General features: G+C 42.7%; 2 protein-coding genes across 2 annotated transcripts; both read left to right on the top strand.

The window, feature by feature from the left end:
• The first annotated feature begins 1,116 nt into the window (after positions 1-1,116).
• Positions 1,117-1,640, top strand: LOC6526485 (neuropeptide-like 4). Its single transcript, XM_002087566.3, has 2 exons — positions 1,117-1,265; positions 1,355-1,640. Exons 1-2 carry the CDS (start codon positions 1,254-1,256, stop codon positions 1,502-1,504), a joined length of 162 nt encoding a protein of 53 aa, XP_002087602.1. The 5' UTR covers positions 1,117-1,253; the 3' UTR covers positions 1,505-1,640.
• Positions 1,641-2,145: 505 nt separating this feature from the next.
• On the top strand, positions 2,146-11,479 carry LOC6526484 (neural cell adhesion molecule 2). Its single transcript, XM_002087565.4, has 7 exons — positions 2,146-2,916; positions 5,458-5,703; positions 6,048-6,188; positions 6,828-6,959; positions 7,362-7,514; positions 9,820-10,308; positions 10,596-11,479. Exons 1-7 carry the CDS (start codon positions 2,862-2,864, stop codon positions 10,778-10,780), a joined length of 1,401 nt encoding a protein of 466 aa, XP_002087601.2. The 5' UTR covers positions 2,146-2,861; the 3' UTR covers positions 10,781-11,479.
• Positions 11,480-12,628: the final 1,149 nt, after the last annotated feature.

The following is a 12,628-nucleotide window of genomic DNA, read 5'->3' as shown; positions in this document are numbered from 1 at the left end:
GCCATTTCTGTTTTGCTCACATCATTCGGTACGGCTATTGGTTTGTTTTCTATTTGTACTGCGATAGTTTTTGTCAAGCCAAAACAAAAATTTCCTTCGCATTCTAATGACTTCTTATTCTGCGGCGATCTCTGGTGATGGAATCGCCTAGATTAGACTGGCCTTGAACGTGATTTCAGTCTGCGACTGGAGAATATTTCTTACTACGCTCATTGCATTTTAATTGGGAATTTCGGGTCTCGAATTTGGTCTACCATTCAGGTGATTAATGATTTGTAGACATCGTCGGGTGTACCGAATGAGATTGCGAATTATATTGTGTTTGATGCGATTTCATGATGACAATTGTATGCGGAATTAATATTATTAATTAGTAATAAATGGCGCAGAATGATTTTATTAAGAGAATATTACCATGGCACCAAAAATGGAATCCCTTTTTAAGATCAAATCAATTCAAAGATAATAGAAACTTAAACTTTCCAGGCTCTTGTTCTTATTCACTATTTTAAGATGGCTTTTATGAGTATTATGTTTACCCAATAAAGTAAGTCTCATGCATAAAACGTTAGACTATATATGAAAAAAAAAAATCCCAAACGCATAACATAAGATTATCTTTACTTCTATATTCACTTGCTTGACAATTCAAAAAGCTGTTTTGCTATCTCTCTGTTCAATAAACCCTCTTATCTCATCGACTTCTATTCCGGCTGCAAGCGTTGTGCATTAAAACTGCCAAATCATGTATTCTTAAACTCCCAAATCGATCGAATTGACAATAAAGCTAAATGTTTGCCGCCGGCCAGAACGAAACCAAAAGCCGATATAAAAAGAGTCAGCGAAAGGACAGTGAGTTGACAAAAAGAACGACACACATTTTGGGGCTTTTGGGGAAGGGGTTACTATGGAAAGTGGATGCCTCGCCGGAAGAGGGGCATACTTACTGATGATGGTGATGATGGTGGCGATGTCGTCAGGCAAACAGATTAAGAAACAATAACGCTGTTTTGTGCTCAGTACATTTGGCAGGCATTAGGCGAGCGCGTTGAGAGCCGTAATGAGCCATAAACTTGGCTGGCGGGAATGCATGTGGAATACCTAAGTGCGATGCAGTCAGTGATGAGGGGCAAAGCGGCTCAGATCCGGCTCAAAACGCCAATGTTTGTGGTTGTATAAAAGGCTGCAATCTGGCAAACATCGAGTGCAGTTCGAATCTGTTTGTCAAATCGAGAATTAACCCTTTCGTCATCATGCTGAAGCTGGTGAGTATCCGAGTGTTTGCTTTGCCGAAGGACATCAGCCTTTGATCCCATAATCGCTGAACGAACGCCCCATTTTTGCGCTCCCACAGGTACTCCTCTTGCTCGCCGCCCTCCTGGCCGTTGCCATGGCTGTTCCCGCTCCAGGACCCAGTCCAAATCCCGCCCCGGTGCCCCAGTTTGTCTACTCCGCCGGCTATCCGGCCGTGGGCTACGCCTCCCCGTACGTTTACTACGGCTGAGCTCAGTATTCGGATTCACTGAATAAAGCCTTTTGACGTGTGCATGAACAACCAGTTCGTTTCACTTTATATGAATGGTTTGGTGTATTTCCCATTTTTGAAGAACAATAAATAAATTGAAATTATACATGTAAAACTTTGAATTTGTACTTTTACTTATTTGGGGCCAAAGCTTTTTACCAAAAGCATTATCGCAATTGATAAAGTTTTATTGCACAGAATGCTCAAGGGTTACATTATAATAAATGAAATCTGAAACTTGGTTTTATTTATGGGAAAAATCTTTGTCTCTACAGAGAATTTGGCTGTTAACTGTTATAACCGCCAGTAACGTGATAGAAATGTAAGCACAAAAGCTCTTCTTTATGGCAAGCACTCTATAAAAGCACAGGATACCCCACAGTAAAGCTCAAAGGATGCTTTGCACCCTATACATCCTTGCCCCTGACAAACCGAACTCAACATTTCGAACTGCAAATGCCTAGATACATGTGCTTGTAAAGAAGTTGCCAACTGAAATGCCGACGGAAAGTGTGCCAACATAGCGAAGTTCCTAATAGATGAAGTTTTCCCTTTTCGGCACGATTTGCTGGCGATGGGGCAACAAGGATGTGCCAGGACGAGCGATGACTTCAGTGTACTTTTTGATTTCGCAACGGTTCGAACGTGAGCGCGGTTGCAGGAATCGAAGGACTCGCCTTTTTGGGAAAGTCATCCCGAGAACTTCGTACTCGTACTCGCATTCGCACTCGCACTTCGTCAAGTATCCGCCGTGGATGCCGAGTGTCCTGTGTGTCCTGTGGTGCAGTTTCAGTCGAATCTCGACGTTCGCCTGCAATGGATCAGGGGATTCCCCAGCGGCGACTCCGCAAGTCAGCCAAGTAGAGCGCGAAAATTGAACGTAAATTCGCTCGCCGGATATGTTTGCCGGATATGTCAACCTACGCGGACCCCAACCTCCGTCCGGTTGCTTCCTCCTCCGATCCGAGTGCTTCCTCAAGTGCTAGTGCCTAAGAAGAAGATACAAAGAAAAAGGCGAGCAGGCCAGGAACCACAAAGCGAAATAGCCAAAAAAAAGAGATATATAGCATAAATGTTGGCCCTGAGCTGGATGATGATGTCATGCCATTGTGCTGGCCAAAAGTGAAAGTGTTGTTGCCGCTTTTCCGGCTTTTCCGGGTGACACATGAGCGGCTCAGTCATGTGCCATTATCCCTCAAGTGCACGACCCAGTAATTAACTGCGAAAGCTGCCCCGCAAAAAAGAGACGTGTAATAAACTCACTGCGAAAAATTCGAGATTTAGTGGAATTACCCATTAAGGATTATAGCCACATAAAGGATACTCTCGCTGAGCTATGGATACTCTAATTGCGCTCTGCTCTCTGCTGTTGTTACTCCTTTCGCAAAATGGTAGGATAATCTGAGATCCAAGAAGGATTTCATTTGTCTCACGTTAAGTTGGACCGCTTTGGGGCAAACTTTCTGCACAAGAATATATTTTCAGTTTGCCTTTCCACTCTCTTTGTTTTCACAATAATGAAATTCATAGCTGAATGCCAAATGAGTTCATTTGTTTGGCCAACACTTTTGGCACTCCTTTGTTTTCGCATTTTTGCCGACTGTTGTGTTTGCGGATTCTTTTAGAATTTCTTGATGAGCTAAATATTTTATAAGTGGCAAAAGGACGATTAAGCACTTTCTGATGTGTACAAATAGGTTATCAGCTCAAACATTTTAATTGCTCTATTTCAAACTTTAGTTTAAATCATTTTAGTTTTTGAACTAAATGTGCGTACTGCTTTTAGCCTCAGTTGCTTTTAAATTTTTCATCTTTCGTGCTCATCCAACTAAGACAAATATTTGCTTCTATTCGGCTGCCACAAATTTGCTTTCAAATGTTGCGGAAACAGCCTCTCAAAGGAAAACTTTTTTTTGGCCAACCTTTCTTTTTTTTTTACCAACTTCTCTTGTCTGTGACCAAACATACATTTTTTATCTTTTGCGGCTACGCAATGTGGCATGGAAATATTACACATACGCCCATTGCGCCCTCAGCCTAAAAGTATGCAATGGCAAATGTTGAGCGACAGAGCAGGATGCACAGGCATTTGAGTAGTGCTAAGCCATGTGCAAGCGCTTTGTCAGCGTCGAAGGAAGAAGGGAAAAGGAACCTTCAACCTTCACCCAAATTAGCCCATGGCCATGTGCCTCTCGAAGATGAAACGATTCATGGGAACCGTGCTAAGGAATTCATTACGGCAAAGGAAAAGCGGCTGAGGCGAAATGAGCATGTGCCCAACTCAGCCACTTGAAGAGCTTTGAAGTGCGGCAAGAAGTGGAACAAGTTACAAGTTAAACCATACAGAGCCAAGGGCAAATCATGGAAGATAGGTTCTCAGCTGAGGCATAAAAACTAGCATATGATTGGGAACTACGTTTTGCTTAATTCAATCTCCATGATAAGTTCAGTTTACAATGTGGGCACTTTCACGTATCCCTTTCCTTGTGCCCCTCATCAACTGAAACTTGATTGATATGCAGCGCACAAAGGAGCCAAACCCCAACAATCCAATTGCGGAAATTGTACCTCCACTTATGTGTGCGCTCCTCTCATATACTGCTATATTGCTTACGAATTCAGCAAGGCGAATTTGAATTTTTATTGAATTTACTTCAACGTTTGCCACCCAGACTACCTAGACATCAAATAAAATATTATTAAATTCAATTTGATGGATTTGATGCTCTCTGTGGCAAGTATTTCAAATGGCCAGTGGAGTGGGCTTATTGATTGAGTTGAAAAGCGCAATTCAATAATAGATGAAATTTACAAATCAATTGCCTAAAGTTTGTTAGTTGCTCGAAATGGATTCCATTTCCAGATTTATTTGCATACAAAATGAATTACAGCCGTTCACTTTTTTAAGCAAGTAGTTTTTCGATAAGACTTACCATTCATTAAATAATTGATACATTTTACATTTAGCATCAACGAGGTATGACTTTTATTGTTGAAAAATTCACCAAAAACTTGTCCAAACATATCATATCACAGCTTATACTTTCAATGGCTTCCCTTTGTATGCTCACATGGTGCTGTAGATTCAATTACCAATAATTAATTTGGCCAGCCGTCAGCAGCATGGCCAAAAAGAAATCACACACACAATGTTGTAAAACAAGCTCTTATCCCTTTTGCAAATAGTTTCGAATATTTGTTTTCAATTTTGTCTGCACAAAAGCTCTCGAACTGTTTGACTGAAATTTTAGCCGGCCAAAGCCAAGCATTTCAATGGAGGGGCAAGGGGTTTTTGTAGTTGGGCTCGCAAAAAGGTAATAAAAAATACGAACGCGTTTTGGGAATCGAGGAATTCGGGAATTTGCCGCTTCGGGATGCGCCATAAAAAGATGACGAAATCATATATAAATACGGACTAATATACAAAAAGTGTGACATCAAACTAAAAAACTGCTATATTTCATTAGAAAGGAAACTGCAGACGCAAATAAATACAGCTAAATAAAGTTAAAATTTTGCCAAAATAGAATTTTTACTTTGTTTACCCTTTTCTGCCTTACCCTTTGTAATAACAAAATGATTGTTGACCATAGTTCGCCCTAACTCGTTTCGCTCTGCTATTTATGAAATGAAAATACCAGATAGGAATTTCCATTAAAAGTGCAGACCAACTGGTCGAGGCACTTGCAACATTTCGCAAGAATTTAAAATTTTCATAGCCATTCAGACACTGGCAGCAAGGCTAATTAAATGCCGGGCAAAACCAAATAAAAATTCGCGTTACATTGGAGGGGAACAAAAAAAGAGTGAGGGAACTGTCCATATAAATTATGATTATTTTTTATGAGCTGCCAAGCCAAGTCAACCTACCCCTTGAAAACGGATAAATTTAATGCAAAAAGCGCCCCATCTTTCCATCTTGCCCCTTGCAGCTGCAATCCTCGGCCAGCTGGACAGAACGAGTGGCAGTGGCATTGGCAGCCTGCCCCCCGCCACACCGCCCCCGCCACCCCTTAGCCTGCAGCCGTCGACGCCATCAATAATGCATTTTGTAAATGAATCCTTCATCATCTTCTGCCAGACAGTACAAAAGGATATCGACACCAAGTGGCGCGATCCCAGCGGACAGACCCGTGAGAACACCAAGGGGCGCGTCCACATCGAGAAGAAGACGACGGGTAAGTGGTGAAGTGGTGAACCGGCGGAGTGGATAAAGTCACTGGCTGCTGTGCTGGAGCATCCTTGTGTGCAGGATGCACGGGCGAAAGTTGAGCGGAACGACCTGGTTGTGAATAATGGCCGCCTTATTAAATCATTGCCAAAACAGGAAGCTATTAAGAGTGCCCAAGCGACCATACGACTGGGATGCACATAAATAATCGCATTCTTCTAAGAATTCCTGACTCAATTTAAGCGCAACTATGATTCGAAGTAGTGAACTCCCACTATTTCCGATCAAAGGAGTACTTCTGATTGACCTCAAACTCACCACACCTGCCGCCTTGTTTGTCCTTTGTTTCAGGACTCCTGGCATTGGTTTTCGAGCACATCGCACTGGAGGACAGCGGGAACTGGACCTGCGAGGTGAACGGAAACCGGAACGGGAATCGCAATGTGAATGTAGAGCGTGAATTTTTGGCCTCCTTCGAGCTGCTCGTAAATCGTAAGTTGACCTCAGCTTTGGAGACTTGAAAGACTTTGGGGGCATTAAAGAAACGGGGTCGTAAAATCTGCAGCTGGATCTGAATCTGTTTACATGTCCTCTTAGTTGTGATTCGGCAGCACTGCCAACTGCTGAGCAAACGAGTGAAGTTTCAGTTGCTAACTAAGGAATTAAACATTTATGAGCTTGGCCAATGGCTACTGGATATATTTAGATAACGAACTTACATATGTACTTCCACTTGATTATTTGGCTGACAAAAAAGTTCAACTTCATACGGCAACCTTAGCCACAGACCACAATGCTCTCGACCACTTTTTGCACACAATTCCTTACCAATTTCCTAGCGACAAATCATTTAATGTGTTTACAAATCGTAGTGACTGCTTCGCCAGCCACATTTAAAGTAAGGCAATGAACCAGAACACGAATCTGTCAACTTTCCAATCAAAGAGCGACCAAGACCAAGTAAACAGAAGCAGCAAAGAAGCTGCTTAGTTATATATATACTGCATAGAATAGTGGCACAGTATCTATGGGTTGGGGGCTATCATGTCTGCATATTTACACACGGAATTTGAACAACGCACTCCCTGCCCCCTCTCCCCCTTTCCCCTTACCATCTAACTTGGCCCGCAGAGAAAATCTCATTTGGCAAGACGGAGCAAGTGCAGTCGGTGCGCGAGGGACGCGATGCGATGGTCAATTGCTTTGTGGAGGGCATGCCCGCGCCGGAGGTCTCGTGGCTCTACAATGGCGAATATATAAACAGTAAGTGGCACTCTTGAGCAAAGGGTCAACCCAGCTATACTATAACTATACGCTACACTTATATCTTATTTCACTTATAATGAATGCCTATCTCGATGTTGCCTCATGATCATCAATATTTGAATATACTCGTATTTAAATATATCATAATCCCTGTCTTAAATGAGCTCTTACGTTTCTTTGATCATTTTTAATGTGCAATCTAATTTCTTGACAACACAACTCCTTCTTAGAATTCATTTTCTAATTAAAGCCCTTTTAAGTTTGCTTACCCGGTTTCGTTAGTTCAACTTGCTGGTTGCCGCACTCACTTGGCCAACTTCTTGGCCATGGCATGTACCATAGATGCCCCGCTTTGGACCAAAATCTGTACCGCTTCCCTCTGCTTTGTTTCGCTTGCAGCCGTCAACTCGACGAAGCACAATCGCCTGTCCAACGGACTGTACATCAGGAATGTGAGCCAGGCGGATGCCGGGGAGTACACGTGTCGGGCGATGCGCATAACGCCGACTTTCTCGGATTCCGATCAGATAACGATTTTGCTAAGGATACAACGTAAGTGTCGCTGCCCCACTCCGGCCAACTGAGCTGGACACACGCTCAATATTTAATCTGGAATTTATTTTGCACCCCACTTGTTGGCAATTGCATTTGGCTGCCCTTCCCCTTGCTGTAGTGTTGCGGTAGTGAAAGGAGCTGTGCAACAAAATCTTTGCTGATGGCAGCTTAAGGTTGTTCGAGTTCCCTCCGATTTGGCCCCTGGGGAGTGAACATGCTTCGTTGGCTTTAATGAGATTTCCAGCTCCGAGCGAAGTCCCGATTGAAGTTATCCTTATCCCCCCAGCAGTGGGATACGAATTCCTTCCGGATGTCAGGGTCAAGTAGCTGGGAAATGCAAATTATTGATGCAAATTTCATAATGAACATATTACCCAACTATGCAAGACGGGATTCACATCAAGGGGAATAGGAACTTATCCTCAGTTCTGTCAGGGGATTTGAAAGGCAGAAGCTAAAGGAGCTAAAACCATTGCATGTCGTAGCAAAGTGTACTTGATTTGAAGTCTCATATGTACAAGTTACTCGATAGCAGCACTCACAGGAATGATTAATGAAGTGATTCATGATTAACATGCCTCATACACTCCTCCCAACCGTATTGATCTTCCCCTTATGGCCTCACGAGAAAAGTTAGTTTATCGCAAGTCAATAATTCTTGGTTATTTCCTAACCCAAAAAACACTCTTCTGGGACTCATTTGTATGGCTGACACTGCCGAAGTTTGCTGCCATCGATATCGCAATATACGGCTTCATAAACAAACCAACACCAGGCGAGCCAAGTATCCAGATGCCAGGAGCTCGCTCAACTTGATCCAAACTGCTCGTCCAGCATCCTAATCCCCTTCGGAATTGAGTTGCCGTCAAAATTTTACTAATGACTGCCGGTCGAATATTTGCACAAGTCAGGCTTAGCACACTCGGAAAAATCAGTGTTCGTTTGGGAAAACTATCTATGGATATTCACTGCAAGACTGGACTTTAGATAAAAAGAAAAGTGCTGTGACTTGATTCTAAACTCTTAGAAGATTCTTAGTTACCCTGGTTTTTTTCTGAGTGCAGCTGGGTCCAGCCAAGCGGACCAATCCGTCGGACTGTTGGCAACTGGAGGGCAAACAGCAGGCGAATGGAAACCGAAACTAATTTGCTGCCAGAAGAAGTGTGGGGATTCCGAGTGGCAGCAGAAACAGTAGCAGCAGTTGAAATGCTGCAAATGCGGCAATATATAGGTTTGCATTTTCTCAGCAATAAACTTCAATGGACCGCATCGGCGATGAAGGCGACGAAGGCTACGAAGGCGACAAGGACACCAAGAGGACACTGGCACCACTGCGAAATGCTAAAATGTGCGCTTAGCCGGGAGCAAAGGGTGGAGGTCCTGCGAGTCCTTGGGCAGCACACAACTTACAGTGGGCAGCACATGAGCTAAGAGCAGTTATTGAAACTTAATTGCTTCGGCTGCACTGCAATTTAGATGGGCACTAATGATTTACTCACATTATGGAAATGTAAGGGCAGTTCATATTTACTGCGAAAGACACTTTAAACTTACTGATACTCCCACAATCTGGCTATCTTTGTTGAACCAATTCCAATAGACTTTCCACTATGCAAAGATGGTTTTCAAAAGGGCAGAGAAAGCGAGAAAAATGAAATTCGCAGCAGAGAGTGATTCAATTTCTCGATACAATGCTCAGTTGTTTCTTCCTTTCCGTTCTTCGACTCAAGTCTAAAGCCATTTCCTGATATTTTTTCCTGGGAATTAAGGGAAAATGTAGGAAAAAGTCGGATATCTGTTGTTCAAGTGATTTGATTATTGCGGTTTCTTGCACTTCTTCTTGTTGTGCAGGCGGCAAGGAAGTCACTGTTGGTTTGGGTGCTCTTTAAAAATGTTTATTTAGAGTTGGATTTTTTAGGTTTAAAGGGCTTAAGTTTGTTTCATTTAAGACGTTTTCGAGTGAGGCATTGATTTAAAGTTAATTTGAGCACCGGGAAAATAAGAGGGATATAGATACTCGCATCCTTCCATAAGTTTAGCCACCTTTTCAGAAGTGAGAACAAACAAAACGGGGCACAAAGTTTCTGTCAGCATGCGGGCGCAAAAAAACGGGTGCACTGAAAAAAATCCTAATTAAAAATCATCAGAAACTTTTAGTACTTGTGCACTTGGTAATTTACACTAAGTATTGATCAAGAAGTAAAACTATTTTAAGACGATATGTACACCATGTTTTTTGAAGTGGACTCAACTACGACACGCCTGTAACCCCTTTTCGCATTTACCTCAACCCCCTGCTTAGATAAGCCCCACTGGTTCTTCAACGAGACGCTGCCGGTGCAGTACGCCTACGTGGGCGGGGCCGTGAACCTGAGCTGCGACGCGATGGGCGAGCCGCCACCATCCTTCACCTGGCTGCACGACAACAAGGGCCTCCTGGGCTTCAATCACCGCATCTTCGTGGCGGACTACGGAGCCACGCTGCAGCTGCAGATGAGGAACAGCTCGCAGTTCGGCGACTACAAGTGCAAGGTGGCCAATCCGCTGGGCATCCTGGAGCGGGTGATCAAGCTGAGGCCGGGACCCAAGCCTTTGGCACCGGGGCGGTTTCAGCTGAAGAAGCTCTACACCAACGGCTTCGAGCTGGACATCCAAACGCCATGGATGAAGAATGTCTCCGATGAGATGCAGATCTACGGGTACAGGGTGGCCTACATGAGCAACGCCGAGTTCAAGTTTAGCGCCGGAAACTGGAGCTATGCCAAGCAGAGGGACTTCTCCTTCCACGGCGGTGAGTATCCAGTACCGATACGCAGAGTGGCGCTGAAATTCAGAATTTTATTACAATCTTATTTATACATTCTATTATTTATGTAATTCGCTTTTATTGATTGTTTGCAAATGTGCTGAAACTGGCTGAAATTCGCTTCAATGGCCACATGCCCAATTTATTTTGGTTCACTTCACACAACAGTCGAATGTGTTCAAATGACTAATTAACCCCATTTGAATATTAGTGAACATTGGTGAATGTGTCGCAGTGCACTCAACACGTTTTTCAAATCACACCACTTGCAGGCAAGCACTTCATCATTCCCCACTTGGAGACGAACACCACGTATCTGATGCGGGCGGCCAGTAGGAATCTGGCAGGATTGAGTGACTGGAGTCCCGTGAAGATGTTCACCACGGCCGCAGGATGCAGCTGGAGTCCTTGGCTGTATCCGGTATATGGCGTCATACTCGCTTTGATCTGGACATAGAGATCGGCAAATCAGCAATCCAAGTGCAATCCAAATGCAATCCCATCCCAAAACTCGTTATTGTTGCGCTGAGTTTTCTGTTTTCTTGTATCTTCTGTGATAGAACTTTGTGTGTGCAATTCACTTTAACCTAACCCAAGGATGTTGAAGGAGGGAAATAATTAAACGAAATGCTTTTAGCTACATATAGACGACATTTGTTTAGCCTATTGCCAATTTTTGCTGCCAACTTTCATTCATCGAACGCATTTTTTGTACGTTTTTTATGAGAAATTATCGAAAAGTCGAAAGATTTGGAAGAGGGTGGAATCCTTACGATACATACAATACATATGCATTGTCAACTCTACCTTATAGTTAAATATGAAACGCCCAACTCTACATAAATGTTGTTCAAGCTAAAGATAACTAAAACGATATACAAGTAAACAAACACACACACACACAAAAGAAACGAAACGAAAACTTTGATGAATTTTACAAAACACAAATGGAAGTCCAAATTATTGATTACAGAGTAAATGGAAGCAGAGCAAATCAATAATAGAAAACGGATTAAATTAGCTTAATTGAAGTGAAAAACGAATACCAGAAATGAGAATCGAACCCCGAGGTAAAAAAAGAAAAGAAATGTTTAGCTGGTAAGCAGTGCGTATGAGTAATATGAAAATAAATTCAACTGAATGTGTATAAAACGGACTTTGTTTTGAATCTGGTTTTTGTGGGAAAGGTGAGGTATTGCTATACTATTATGTATATTAATACTGAAAATAACATTTTCTATTTAATTATATTAATAGTGCTCTAATTTAATTAAGCTGCCACCTATTTAATGGCCTTCCGCTCCGTTAAGATGCCTTTTGATGATTCTCTGTCGACCTTTGCTTGTCACCTACAGCCATAAAAATGTTTATCATACTCATTAGCGCAAATCTCGCATTGCTCTCAGCCCATAAACATCCTTAGACAAGGACATCCCAACATCCTAGAGCAAGGACAAAGCCCTGAACAAAATGGAGGCTCATTGGCAATGCGAAGCACGCTCCCAATTACCAGGATACTTCGCACCCTCCTGCCAACAGTTTACCCCCTTTGGGGCAATAAAAAAAAGAACATAATAAACTAACTCATAAAAGTCAATAAACTGTCAAATGGCAAAACATTTACATCACTTAAGCATAAATCTCTCGCCCATCCGGACACTTTGTCCTGCGCATCCTGTGCAAAGGATATCGCATATGCAAGGAGATCCATTTACATAAGCCCACAAATTCGCCAGCTATAAATGATCATTAACGCAATCGGCCGTAATAACTTATTGTACTTTATTTAACTTTTATTTCTGCGTGTGCGGAAAAAATCGCAAATTGTTACGGGTCAGTGGGAATTTGCATGCAGACGTGACAGCGTGAAACAAAAGTAAGCAAATTATGGCGCCCAAATAAATACGAGTACAATTCATTTGGCTCGTGTTTGCCACGCGATTCATTGCGTAAATGTGCCACGCCCACATGTGCACAGTGCCAGATTATAAACACTCGATTTATTTTCCATTTTTTGCCCACACCCACGGAAGGAACAAAAGGCGCTCCTTCTGGGCTTGATGATGAAATTTTCACCCAAAGAATTATTTTGGGTTACAGGCTGGATTTTAATGCACGAACTGTTATTGCTAACTGTATTAATTTATTAATTTCGCAAGTGAAGAACAAGCGGCCGAAGTGCCTGTCTCGGTGCAACACGTGTAATTAATCGGCCTGCCGCAGCAATCACTTATTGGTCGTACTTAACCTGCCCCATATGTGCCACGCCCACTTAAAGTCACAAGTTAACCAACTGATCAAAGTC

This window comes from Drosophila yakuba, chromosome 2L (genome assembly GCF_016746365.2).
Source record: "Drosophila yakuba strain Tai18E2 chromosome 2L, Prin_Dyak_Tai18E2_2.1, whole genome shotgun sequence".
In the NCBI taxonomy this organism is placed as follows: domain Eukaryota; kingdom Metazoa; phylum Arthropoda; class Insecta; order Diptera; family Drosophilidae; genus Drosophila; species Drosophila yakuba.
This window is presented reverse-complemented; position numbering and strand designations above follow the sequence as displayed.

Excerpts from the sequence above, each read along its gene's own strand:
- LOC6526484 (XM_002087565.4), top strand. The coding sequence starts at position 2,862 with ATGGATACTCTAATTGCGCTCTGCTCTCTGCTGTTGTTACTCCTTTCG. Across the intron at positions 5,704-6,047 it reads CATCGAGAAGAAGACGACGG|GACTCCTGGCATTGGTTTTC; the intron begins GTAAGTGGTGAA and ends CCTTTGTTTCAG. Across the intron at positions 6,960-7,361 it reads CAATGGCGAATATATAAACA|CCGTCAACTCGACGAAGCAC; the intron begins GTAAGTGGCACT and ends TTTCGCTTGCAG.